General features: G+C 49.0%; 1 protein-coding gene across 1 annotated transcript; it reads left to right on the top strand.

Annotated features, from left to right (window-relative positions):
- The first annotated feature begins 4,352 nt into the window (after positions 1–4,352).
- OSR1 (odd-skipped related transcription factor 1) lies at positions 4,353–11,402 on the top strand. The gene is made up of 3 exons (XM_032185142.1): positions 4,353–4,406; positions 9,961–10,653; positions 11,204–11,402. The coding sequence occupies exons 2-3, from the start codon at positions 10,007–10,009 to the stop codon at positions 11,337–11,339; spliced, it is 783 nt and encodes a 260-aa protein (XP_032041033.1). The 5' UTR covers positions 4,353–4,406; positions 9,961–10,006; the 3' UTR covers positions 11,340–11,402.
- The last annotated feature ends 326 nt before the right edge of the window (positions 11,403–11,728 follow it).

Here is an 11,728-nt window from a genome sequence, read left to right as displayed (position 1 = left end):
CGGCCAACCAGGGGTCGAGGAGAGGGGGGGGTCACTTTCGGTAGAGGGGTACCGGAGCCCCCGGGCTCCGCCGCCCCCTCGCTCCGGCGCTGCGTGCTCAGCCCCGACGGGCTCTTTTCCCTTCCTGGCCCTTTCTGCCTCTCTCTTCTCCGACGGAAAATCGGAGCCCGGTTTCTCCGGGGGGGCGGTCAGAGCCCGCACACTTAATCTTTCACCGCGGTCAATAGCAAAAACGCAGGAAGGGGGGAAAAAATCCGGCAAGACAAAGCAGAGCAGAAATATGTGTATATATATTCCCCAGGTGGCACTGAGAAAAAGAGGTCCTGTCTCTTGGGGCGCTTGCCCGGAGAGGCATGAGGACAAGGGGGGGGGACGCTGCGGTGCACTTGTGCCTTCTCTTTGCCTCCGGGGCTGGCTCCATCCCTCTCCGGGCAGCTCCGGGAGCGAGGAGGTTTTGGAGCCTCCGCTGAGCCCAGGCGGCTGCTCCCCGCTCCCTTCCCCCGGGAGGTTTGGGAACTGCAGGGCTGCCGACCGGAGGCAGCTTTGACCGGCCATCCCCCACCCACCCCCGCGTTGCGGGGGGCGAGATGTTTGCTGGGCTCGGGGAGGCGAAGCAACCCTTGAAACCCTCCGAGCTACCAAAATGTCCCCACCCTGCCCCGCCGGACCCGCTCCTCCTTGCGAGCTAAGCGAGGCGCCTGCGGCTGATGCTTCGCAAGTGGCATGGTGGTTTCTGCTCGATAAAAGCTTTTCCGAGGGGCAAGCGCCGTTCCCTGGTGGGGAGAAAATCCCAGAGAAGCAAAAGGGAGTTTTATCCCGCACATGGCTACGGGATGGGGCCGGGAATCGTTATTTTTCCAAAGGTCAAGCGGGTCCCGAAGGTGAAGACTGGTGCCCCGGCTGAGGGAGGGAAGAGGAGCATCAGTGGGGCTGCTCAGCCCCCTCGCAGCACGCGTGTAGGCGAATCCGGGGGTGCCCGGCATTCGCGCGAGCTAAACCCAGAGGAAGAGCGACCCCCGGTACCTGCGCTGCGCAGGATTAGCCCTCGGACCCCAAACTCGTTGAAGACGAGGTGACGAGCGCAGACGGCTTCGGGCGGGAGGGAAGGAGAAATGCCCTCGGATGCGCTCCCCGTGCCTCACGTCTGCTCCGCAGGTGGGGCTCGAAGCCGCACCCCCGGTACCGGCCCCGGCCCCGGCTCCGCGCTGGCCCCGGCGCTGCGGGAGCGGAGCGGGGAGGGAGCCCCGGCACCGTCCGGGACGGTGCTCCCCGCAAAAACGGGGCGCAGCCCCCAGTGGGGGGGGGTGCTTCACCTGGAAGACAAAGTGGGGCAGGATGGGGAAGGAAGCGGGGATGGGTTTGGGCAGGGGATGGAGGTGGAAAAAGGGATGGGGGCTGCGGTCTCCCCAGTCACCTCGCAGATCTCTCTTGAAACGAATTGGATTTCTCTGTCACGTCTAAATCCTACAAACGTGGCTGGATTTGGGAGCAGATGCCTTCACTTTTTACGAGTCTCTTGAAGTTGTAACATTCCTAATCGACAGCAGATCTTCGCTGTGGAAAAGCGCAACGTATTCCCTGCGTGTCAGTGCTAATAGTGGTTTTGTATCCCGTTCCCGGTATTAGGTTCCCCACCGTTACAAGTTGACATAATGCAAATTAGCAAGGGACATCATAAAAATCCATCCGAGAATAAAGGTTTTGGAACAGCATATCCTTCATAACTTAAACACCAGATATTTAAACCAAATGCACTTAACAAGACAGTTAACCTGAAACTTCAGTTCAATCGCCAGTGGGTTGACAAGTCCAAATATTTTTATTTTTTAACAAATACCTATATATCAGGCTATACGTTATCCAGGCAGCCTTCAGCTACAGCTTCCAGTTATACTCTGGGGCGGAATAATATCCTAACGATCCGCTTTGATTTTAAAATATTTTCGCGTGGGAATAATTTTCTGCGTCTCCCTCCCCCCCCATACGCCGAGATCTTTTACTGCCCTTTATTTCTATGTTTAAGTATTTATTCGGGAGTGATGGTTTCTGTAACTGGAAGTGCATTTTTTTGGTTCCTTTGCAGGCAGCACGTGCAGGTATCATTGCTGTTGTTGAGTTTACCATCTCAACTCGTCTGCTACTTTTATAAAGAGAATTGCATGGCTTTTTTTTTTTTCTATTTAATACAAGCGCCCACCCCCAGCTATACAAAGAGAGAGAGTCTTCCTCCGGGAAAATAGAAATGTCCAGTTAGAAGGGTGTATCTCCTGTCTTACTCCTGGCTTAGGGACACTTGGGGATCTTACAGTCGTGTTCTGACAATAGGACTTAAAAACTGTTTTTGAAAAAGCAAACTTATTCGAAGGCATCGGCTTACAGCTTCGGCCACAGGATGACACTTTCGGCATTTCGATCCCCAGAATAGAAATAAAAGTGCTAGCTTTGGGGAGGGGTGTAGGTGGGAGGACAAGAAACATTAAAGGAAATTAGGAAAAAATAAATAAATAAAAATAAGAAGAAAGAAAGGAAAGAAGAGCACGGAATGAGAAAGAACTGAAGAAGCTGAGATGGGGGAACGTCTTTGCTTTGCCTCTGCCTCATAAAAATGCCACTCGTTTACAAAAGAAGGGAACGAAAATCTCGCCTGCCCAGAGCAGTGAGCAGTGTTAGACCCCAGACTCTTCCCTGAAACTGGGATGTTTTGGAGATGAAATTGCAATGCTAGGGCTTATTTCTCCACTCTGCCGTCGTGTTTATGAACACTTATTCTCCAGGATGACAACGCGATGGACAGTTGCTTTCTTGTTGCCGCTTTTTATTTTTTTTTAATTTATTTGTTTGTTTGCTTTTCCTTCTCAGATGGGCAAAAATCAGTGTAATAACAGCAGTGACATGAACAATAAAAAAACACGCGCGTGTCCCTGAGCACGGTACCATGTTATCCTGACGGATCTGTCTTCGCTAACGTATTATATTACCCTAGTTCCTCGGGACAATGTAATACACCCAAGCAATTTTTCCCCCTTCACGGGTCTAGAGGAGTGTGAATGGATGGATGAATAGTAAAACAAATAAGCAAGGAGATTATGGCCTCAGGATTAATTATAAAGCACGTTTAACCCTTTTTTCTTTCGAGGGCTGTTTTGCTTTGCCTGCTTCTCCCGGGAAGTAAGATCCCCGCGGACTTATCAGGGCTCTGAAGCGAGGGCTCCGCGGGACTCCGCGCACCGCGGATCCGCGCCTGGGTGCGGGGTGAGACGGTCCCGGGCCGCGGGAGGAGGGACGGGAGGAAAGCACCAAGGTCAGGGGTGCCGGGGGGAAAACGGGGACCGGGAAGGAGGCTGGGGCGGGGGGAAGCGCTTCCAACCCGGGGGTGGACTCCTCACAGGTAAGTGCCTCCGGGAATCGTCCTGCGGACGGCTCCAAAGGGGGACAACAACTTGCAACCCCCTGAATCCTCACAGAGGGAGCAGATCCCTCCCTCCTTCTACCCCACTTCCTCCTCCCCCCCCCCCCCCCTTTTATTAAATTATTTTTTCCTTTTTTTTTTTTTTTTTTTTTTTTCCCCCTCTCTGCGCAGATCCCGGCCGGTCGTGTCCCGCCGGGCGGCGGGGAGGGGGCGCAGCGAGCCGGGTGCGGAGAGGCGCGGAGAGGCGCGCAGCCCGGGCGCAAGCAGCGCGATCGCGCAGCGCCTCCGGGGAGCGAGAGCATCCCAGAGCCTCCGCGGTGCTACGCGGAGCCGCCCCGGGGTTCTCGGGTTTCTCCACTCCGCGGAGGGGTCCCGAGAGTAGCGGACCCCGGGGAGATGCCCCTGGGGGGGTGCTGCGGGAGCGGAGCCGGGGCGGGGAGGAAGAGATCACACGTTTGCGGGCTGCGAGCCCCGGGCTGCTACGCCTGCAGGAGAAGCGGGGTTGAAAAGTTGGTTCTTCCCAGCCAGAAACTTTCTCCCTGCGTGCGCATGCCCGGAGTCTGGTGGGAGGTTGAGGGGGGAGCTGGGAGGGGGGGGTTGAAATAAGGAGGAGGCTGGAGGGAAGGGATCGGTTCAGTCTGAGCTCGGCTACTCCCGGGCGCGTTTGCACTCCGGCACACGCTCACGGCGCCGGGAGCGGGAGGAGGGATAGCACCTCCGTCTCCATCAGCCAGAGCACCTGGACACCTGGCCCCGCTGCTCGCTCGGATCTGCCTGTACCCGCTGGAGGAGCAGTGGGGTGGGGTGGGGAGAAAGCTGTGCCCCCCAGGGCCAGCAGAGACACTGACCTAGCCAAACGTGGTTTTTTTTTTTTTTTTTTTTTTTTTTTAATTTTTTTTTTTTTTTTATTATTATTATTATCTTTTTATTTTACCAGCTCCAATTTAGCCCAGGATCTTTTAACTGCTGCCAGCGGTGGAGCACAGATCGGGATTAGGTAAATAAAAAGAACAACTCGTTTTGTTTGGTTTTTGTTTTGCCAAGCCTCGGGGGTTGGGGATATCAATCCAAACACCTTCTTTTCTCTCCCTCCTTTCTTTCTTTCCCCCCATCCTCTCTCATCATCCTCTGGATGGTGCAGAAGTGGGGAGATTCTGGTTCACGTGAGGAGAACTGTTCTCCTTGGGGCGGGCGAAGGGCTGGGGGAAGCCTTCACATGGGGCTCGGATATTTTGATGCTATTTAAAGGTTTGTCTTTCCCTCTCAAAGTTGTTTATCCCCCCTTGCGGAGGAGCTGTGTTTTTAACCCGAGCTAAAAATGACACATACTAGCTGCAAACCAGAAGTCTGAAACCAGAAGTCTGAAAGTCTGAATGTCCTTTATGGACTTGATCATTCAGCTTCTTCCTGGATTTCTTTCTCTCTTTCTTTCTCTCTCTCTTTCTTTCTTTCTTTCTTTCTTTCTTTCTTTCTTTCTTTCTTTCTTTCTTTCTTTCTTTCTTTCTTTCTTTCTTTCTTTCTTTCTTTCTTTCTTTCTTTCTTTCTTTCTTTCTTTCTTTCTTCTCAATTTTTAGTATTTTAGGGTCTGAGAAGCCTTCCCTGTTTCTTCCCAAGGCCATAACAAAAATGGATCTATTGTTTATATTTGTCTGAATGGATCAAAACAAGTTCTATGTAGGGAGAAACTGGGCTTCTCCCGAGGCCGAGCCTATAAACTGTCAGTGCAAAGCCGAGGATTAGGGTACAGTTGTTATTCCTGGCTTTTGGGAGGGAAACTATAAAAAATCGAGCGTAATACCGTCAAGCTGCGGGAATTGTCCGATAAAACGCAAGCAGGGCGGGAGGCTGAGAGCCGTCTCCCGGACAGGTGCACAATGGGTCCAGTTCAGCACGACCCAAGTCAGTGGAGGAGAAGGGCCATCCCTTAAACCAGCGGTGGGCTCGGGACCCGAAAGCGGTAGGACAGCGCCGTGCAGCTCCTCTCCCGGAGCCTGGCCGCCGGGTGGCCCGGGACGGCTCCGCCTCGGTCTGCAGGGCCTAGGGATGCGCCTCGGTGCCCTGCCGAGGTGTCACCGCTAAGGGTTTTGTCCACCACCCGTGGCAGAGTGTGCTGTGGCCGTGGGGAGGCAGAGGGAAGAAATCAAGTTTGCTGCTGGGAGAGAGGAGGGACGTAGGGGAGGCACCGGGCGTCTCTGGGGAGAAATCGAGAATGAATCCCGTACTGGGGGGTGTGCGTGGGGGTGGGTGAACAGAATACACACAGAAAAACTCCCAACCCTATTAAAAATACTTCTGCAGAGAGCGGGCTGCGGAGCCTGGCCGCTGCGGCCACCCCGCCGGCACCCACCCAGCTGCGCTCCCGCCCGTGGCCCTCGCAGCCACCGGCCCGCGAGGATGGGGACCCTGTTTGATTTTATTATTATTATTATTATTATTATTATTATTAATATTTGGTTTGGTTTTGGATGAAGGCTGCCCCGGCCAGTGTGGTGATTGCTGGTGCAGTCGGACCCTGGTTATTATTGTTATTATTATTACTGCGAGGCTAAGATCCACCGCATTCATCAGCATTCGCAATGGTGGTCTGGCGAAACTTGTCAACACTGATTTCGTGATAAAATGTGAATGATGATTTTATAAGGATTGAAGGGAGATATCCAAGGCACATGCTGACTGAGTCCTTCCAGTCCTCATTAATGTTAGCAATTAACTCTTTCACGCTCAATTAGCCCCGAATAAACCCGCTTTAATAGATTCTGCACACTTCATTAATACTTTGAATAAAACTGTGCTGAACAATGCACTGTATTCCTCAAGAACACCACATTCGAACAATGCGGAGCGAAAGGGCAATTTCATTCCCTTTCTAGCTACTTTCCCAAACACAGATAAATTGTAAGTTCTATTTCCTCGCTTAAACTGATAGGAAGGGAAAATCTCTTCCCCCAGAGGGGACAAAATGAGTGGCCGACCTGGTGGCAAAATGCTGCACAGCGATGCGATACAGCCGAAGGGACAGGGCTACCAGACTTTAAAGGAATCTGGCAAAACAGGAGGACTCTTCCCGACAGATGAACCTGATTGCTCTAGTTTGAGGCTATCCCAGGAATGCAGCATTTTATGCCCGCTACTTTATCATGTTTGTAAAAATAAGCAACGTTCTCAGGGTAATTTACCTCCTCCATTCTCCCATGTGGAACTAATTAGCAAACCTCATTATTTATGAGTCAGGTATTTAATGTAACAAATATCCCTTTCAAAGGACACATCGGAAATTGATAATTCAAGGTAGAAAGGAAAAATACTGGCTAGCACAGTTACCTAAAAATCCATTTAATTTCACTTCTTGCTATGTTACCAACTAAAGACGGCTGATTTATTTATTTATTTATTTATTTATTTATTTTGTATATAGCGGTGGTAAAATGTAGTCTGGAAGGTTAAGATTATAATGGTCTTAAAACAATGGCAACTGGACAATAGCATTACCGTATCTTCAGACAGGACAAAGGGTAAGAAAACTGGAGACAGATGCAGTCTTTCAAGTTTATGATCCTATTTTTGCAGCATAAATTTATCTTGGCATGAGTGGATTTTGTTTCAGTCAGAACACAAGTGGTTTGTTCTTAATTACTCACCGAGCAAGTTTGTGTTAAAATATAAAACCTCGCACAGTTTTATTGTGATGGGGGAACTGAAGCAGAGAACTCGTGGGGTCTTCTTTTAAAAAATAAAAATAAATAAATAAATAGAAAGAAACCCCGATAACGATCTGTTTACATGAAACTGAATTAAAGGTGGAGGTGACACCGAAATCAAAGAAACATTGATCTCTCTGCGGGCAAGCGGGAAAGCGGAGAATTACTGTGCTGTGAAACACTCTCGCTTTGATGTCCCGAAGAGAGGGGACTTCTTTATGAAATACTATGAAATACTCTGGTTCTATATTTTTGACTATCCCGGTCGCACAGAGCAAAAGTGTAGCTTACATTTCTGGAAGAGTGCCAAGAAACTTGTAGTAACGTGAACATTCTACTCTCACCTTCTATTTCTCCCCTCTTTCACCCCCCCCCCCCTTTTTTTCCCCTATGTTCGTTATTTTTTTATTATTTTTTATTTTTTTTTTAATAGAACTGTTTTAGCAAAGGAAAGGAAAAAAAAAAAAAAAAAAGCGAGGGCACTGGATGCTATGTGATTCTATTACCAATCAACCGTATTTGCTTTTGATTTCTACCCCCTTCTTCATTTGGAAAATCGAAACTGATTTTTATTTTTATTTTATTTTTAATTTTATCGGGCAAGAATTAATAAATACAAATTCGCATAATAGATTTTTGCTTGTACGTTCCAAATCAAATGTTTTCTGTGGATCCAAAGAAAGACAGGAATAAGTCCAGAAACTAACTCAGTTTGCAATAGCATCTTTCATGCTTGAGAGATCTAGGAGTTCCTGGCCAGGAAAACAGGCACAGAGCCGTTGTGACATACAGAAACAGACATTTCAGGTACCCAGACAAGAGTGTTTTCCATGTACTTTGCTCTTGGGGTCATTGATCGAGGCACTTGTGCTGCAAAGTGGACACTCCTAATGTAAGGGCAGCACTAACAAAATAAAAAGCATTTCCCCAACTGAAGAACAAAACTGGTTGGTTCACCAGCCCTAAACAGTTAAAAATATATATATATAAATAAAGAAAAGAGGGAGGAGAATATAATATGTTAGGTTTTTGATCAGCTACTATCTAAATTGTATCCAATTAAAGAAAGCAAAATGTCACACTCTCTTATTCTGGGTCATTGCGATGGAATTCCACTAAGGTTTGAGTCTCTCTTCCTGCTGCTGATTTATGTAAAGCGGTGTGAAAGGTGGACATGGTGTACAGGGCCGCTCAGAGTAAGTTTCTTGCTCTCACACCCTCCCAGTCACAGCTCCTCAGTCCAGGCTACAGCCCAAATATAAATCAGATTTGTTTCCCTGGTCATTAGAACTCTTCTGTCACCAGTGCTTCTCTGTCCTGTTCCTCCTATCTCCCCAGCCCGGGGAGACAACCTTTGCTCTGCAGCACTTTGCTGCCTCCTTTTCTCCAAAGGGGCTTCACTCTTCATGTGGGAATGTACCTCCTCAGGCTGAGTGTCCCGGGGATCCTACAGGGACCCTGTGGGAATCTTGCAGGGATCCTAAAGAGACTCAGCAGGAGCCCTGGAGGGGATTTTACGGGACCCTGTGTGGATCCTGCAGGGATCCTATGAAGAATCATATAGGCACACTTGTGGGCACTCTATATGGATCCCATAGGAAAGGAGCCCCACTGAGGGCAAATCCCGGAAATCACCGGGGGAAAGGAGCATAAGCTCTGGGATGTGGAATAAGGAGGCTCCCAGGGGTGTAGGGATGCAGTGCTTCTAAAACCCATGGGTGCTCTCTCACACCACAAAAAGGGTAGGCTCTGTCCCCTCTGCCAGCCCTAAGGAGGCATCTCCTGCCAAATGGTTGACAGCAGCCAGGGCTGTGCTGAGGGCTCAGTTTGCAGGCAGGGCCAGATGCGCCTCGATGCTGCTGTCTGGTAGCATTTTCTCCTCCGCCTTGTGGGGTGGAATCGGTAGGGATCTGGCCCAGAGTAGAGGCTGGGGGCTTGGCAAGACCCCCGAAACATAGAGCAAAGTGGTGGTACCCAGTCAAGAGAAAGGCTGTGGCCCTGCAGCTGGTGGGCTGGGTATTCCTGCGGGTAGGGTCCCTCCAGCCGTTGTCTTTTTCCCTTGTGAAGGGCTTTAATTAAGCAACTGTCCTAGACTAGGACATGGGCTTAAAGCCAGGCACTTCCCCTTGGGGAGAGCAAATGGCACTTCAGATTTGTCACCCAGAAACAGCATTTTCCCATTTCTTTTTGCAGTACATAGAGGGAGAGCTGTTGTTTGTTTCTTTTTATTTTTATTTATTTTTTTCTTTTTTTTTCCCCCCAAGATATTTTAGTGTATTTTCTCTGTTTGAATGAGGGAGGATGTTTAGTTCTGAGCACCCTACCGCCTCCACCACCCCAGAGGCAGAGGCCTGGCTGAGGGAAGACCATGGGGAGATGAGCAAACAAGAACTAAGCACCCGCTCTCTACATAAACTCAACAGTCAGGGATAAAGACAATTTTGGGAGACAGACTGAGTGGGCAAAATCCTACCATTTTAGAAAGTAGGCGTCCCTCAGCCTAAGGGATTTTTAGTTTTGTTGGAGAACATCTACCTATATGGTCCAAAATATTATCTCTTGCTGTCTAAGTGCAGATGTTCATCAGGGGCATACCTGGCACACAAGTGCTATTGAGGGAGTGAATGACTGTAGATGGGGCATACCCTCTGTGTGTGATGGATGGGGAGAAGGAGACTCTGGAGACCTGTGGGGATACACTCACAGTCAAGAACTGGTTGGGCCTCTCCAAGTCCAAAGCAACTTCTTCCTGTGGCTTTGGAGAGGGGAATTAATAAAGGATGAGGTGAGAAATACCCATTTCTTTGTATAAATCTACCTCTTCCTCTTCTCTTCCCCGTCTTTATTTTCCAGATCTTTTCCTCCCCTGTTCCCAAGATCCTCGTCCCAAGCAGCCACCATGGGAAGTAAGACTCTGCCGGCCCCAGTGCCTATCCATCCTTCCCTCCAGCTCACCAACTACTCCTTCTTGCAAGCATTCAATGGGCTGCCTGCTGTGCCCTCTGATCACCTCTCCAACCTCTATGGCTTCAGCGCCCTTCACGCCGTACACCTGCACCAGTGGACTTTGGGGTACCCAGCCATGCATCTGCCTCGTTCCTCTTTCTCCAAGGTGCCCAGCGTGTCGAGCCTAGTGGATGCACGTTTCCAGCTGCCCACCTTCCCACTCTTTCCACACGTCATCCAGCCCAAGCAAGAGGCTACTAATGTGACCCTCAAAGCCAAACCTCGCTTTGATTTTGCCAATTTAGCAGTGGCTGCCACGCAAGAGGACCACTCTAAACTGGGACAGGCGGACAGCCAGGGCTCCCCCCCAGGGCTGGGGTCTTTACTTGAGGTGACTAAACTCTCTCCAGAGAAGAAACCCACACGGGGAAGGTTACCTTCCAAAACCAAGAAGGAGTTTGTGTGTAAATTCTGTGGCAGGCACTTCACCAAGTCCTACAACCTTTTGATCCATGAAAGAACCCACACTGATGAACGACCCTACACATGTGACATATGCCACAAGGCCTTCAGAAGACAGGATCACCTGAGGGATCACAGGTAACTATTCTCCTTGCTGTTTTTCCCTTTGTATCTGTGCTTTCCCAGTTACCCACCTACAGTTGTAAAAGTGCTTGTTAGAAAGGTCACATCCCCAGTCCCACGGCGGTGTTCCTTCCATGTTTTTCTCTGTTCAGTACTAGTAGAGAAACCCAGACAAGTCACTTTGTAAGACAAGCTTGTTGTACTCACCCACCCTGCAGAGATGACTTGCACAGTCTCCTTAGCTTCCACAGATATTTTCACCCTCATTTTGCACCATCTTGTACCCTCTACATTTTGATCATTTAGAAGTGTCACGAAGACACTAAGCCTGGTGACCCTAAAGTTAGAGGGAAGCTCCTTGTCCCTAAGAAGGGCACCCCTGTGCACCTCTGACATCTCCCTCTCTTCTTGCACTCACAAACAGTTGATTACCCTAGGGTTGCACTCTGGTGCTCTCAGTCTCAGTGGTAGGTGTAAAAATCTCCAGTGTGTTTTCCATCAAGTAAGATCACTGCTGAGTTCAGGCCAGTTGTTTCTGACATCTTGATTGTTTTTCTCTTCCTAGATATATCCATTCTAAAGAAAAGCCTTTTAAGTGTCAAGAATGTGGGAAAGGATTTTGCCAGTCCAGAACGCTAGCTGTCCACAAGACACTGCACACGCAAGTAAAGGAACTGAAACCTGCCAAACTTAAGTGCTGAATTTCCAGCTTCCATGAACTTTTCCTCCCCTTCAGACTTTACACCAAAACCAGAAAAAAAAAAAAGAAAAAAGAAAAATGAAAAAAAAAAAAAGACAAACTAAACAAACCCTGTCAGGATGGGAGCACAGAACTTTGTGTTTGTTTTTGTTTGTAGTTTAAAAAGAGCAAAATCCCCCCTGGCAACCCACTTCTTCAGCCATGGGTTAAAATGATATTTGGCATTTAAAATATACATGAATGATGCAGAAAGTGCTATGTGATTTGTGTGGTTTTGATAAACTTTATGCCAAAAGGTGGTGCTCACGTGTTGGACAGGAATCTGTTTAAAAACAAACAAAAACCCACCAAAAAAAAAAACACAAACAAACCAACAAATCCACAAAAATA

The sequence above is a fragment of the Aythya fuligula genome, chromosome 3, assembly GCF_009819795.1.
Source record: "Aythya fuligula isolate bAytFul2 chromosome 3, bAytFul2.pri, whole genome shotgun sequence".
NCBI classification, from domain to species: domain Eukaryota; kingdom Metazoa; phylum Chordata; class Aves; order Anseriformes; family Anatidae; genus Aythya; species Aythya fuligula.
This window is presented reverse-complemented; position numbering and strand designations above follow the sequence as displayed.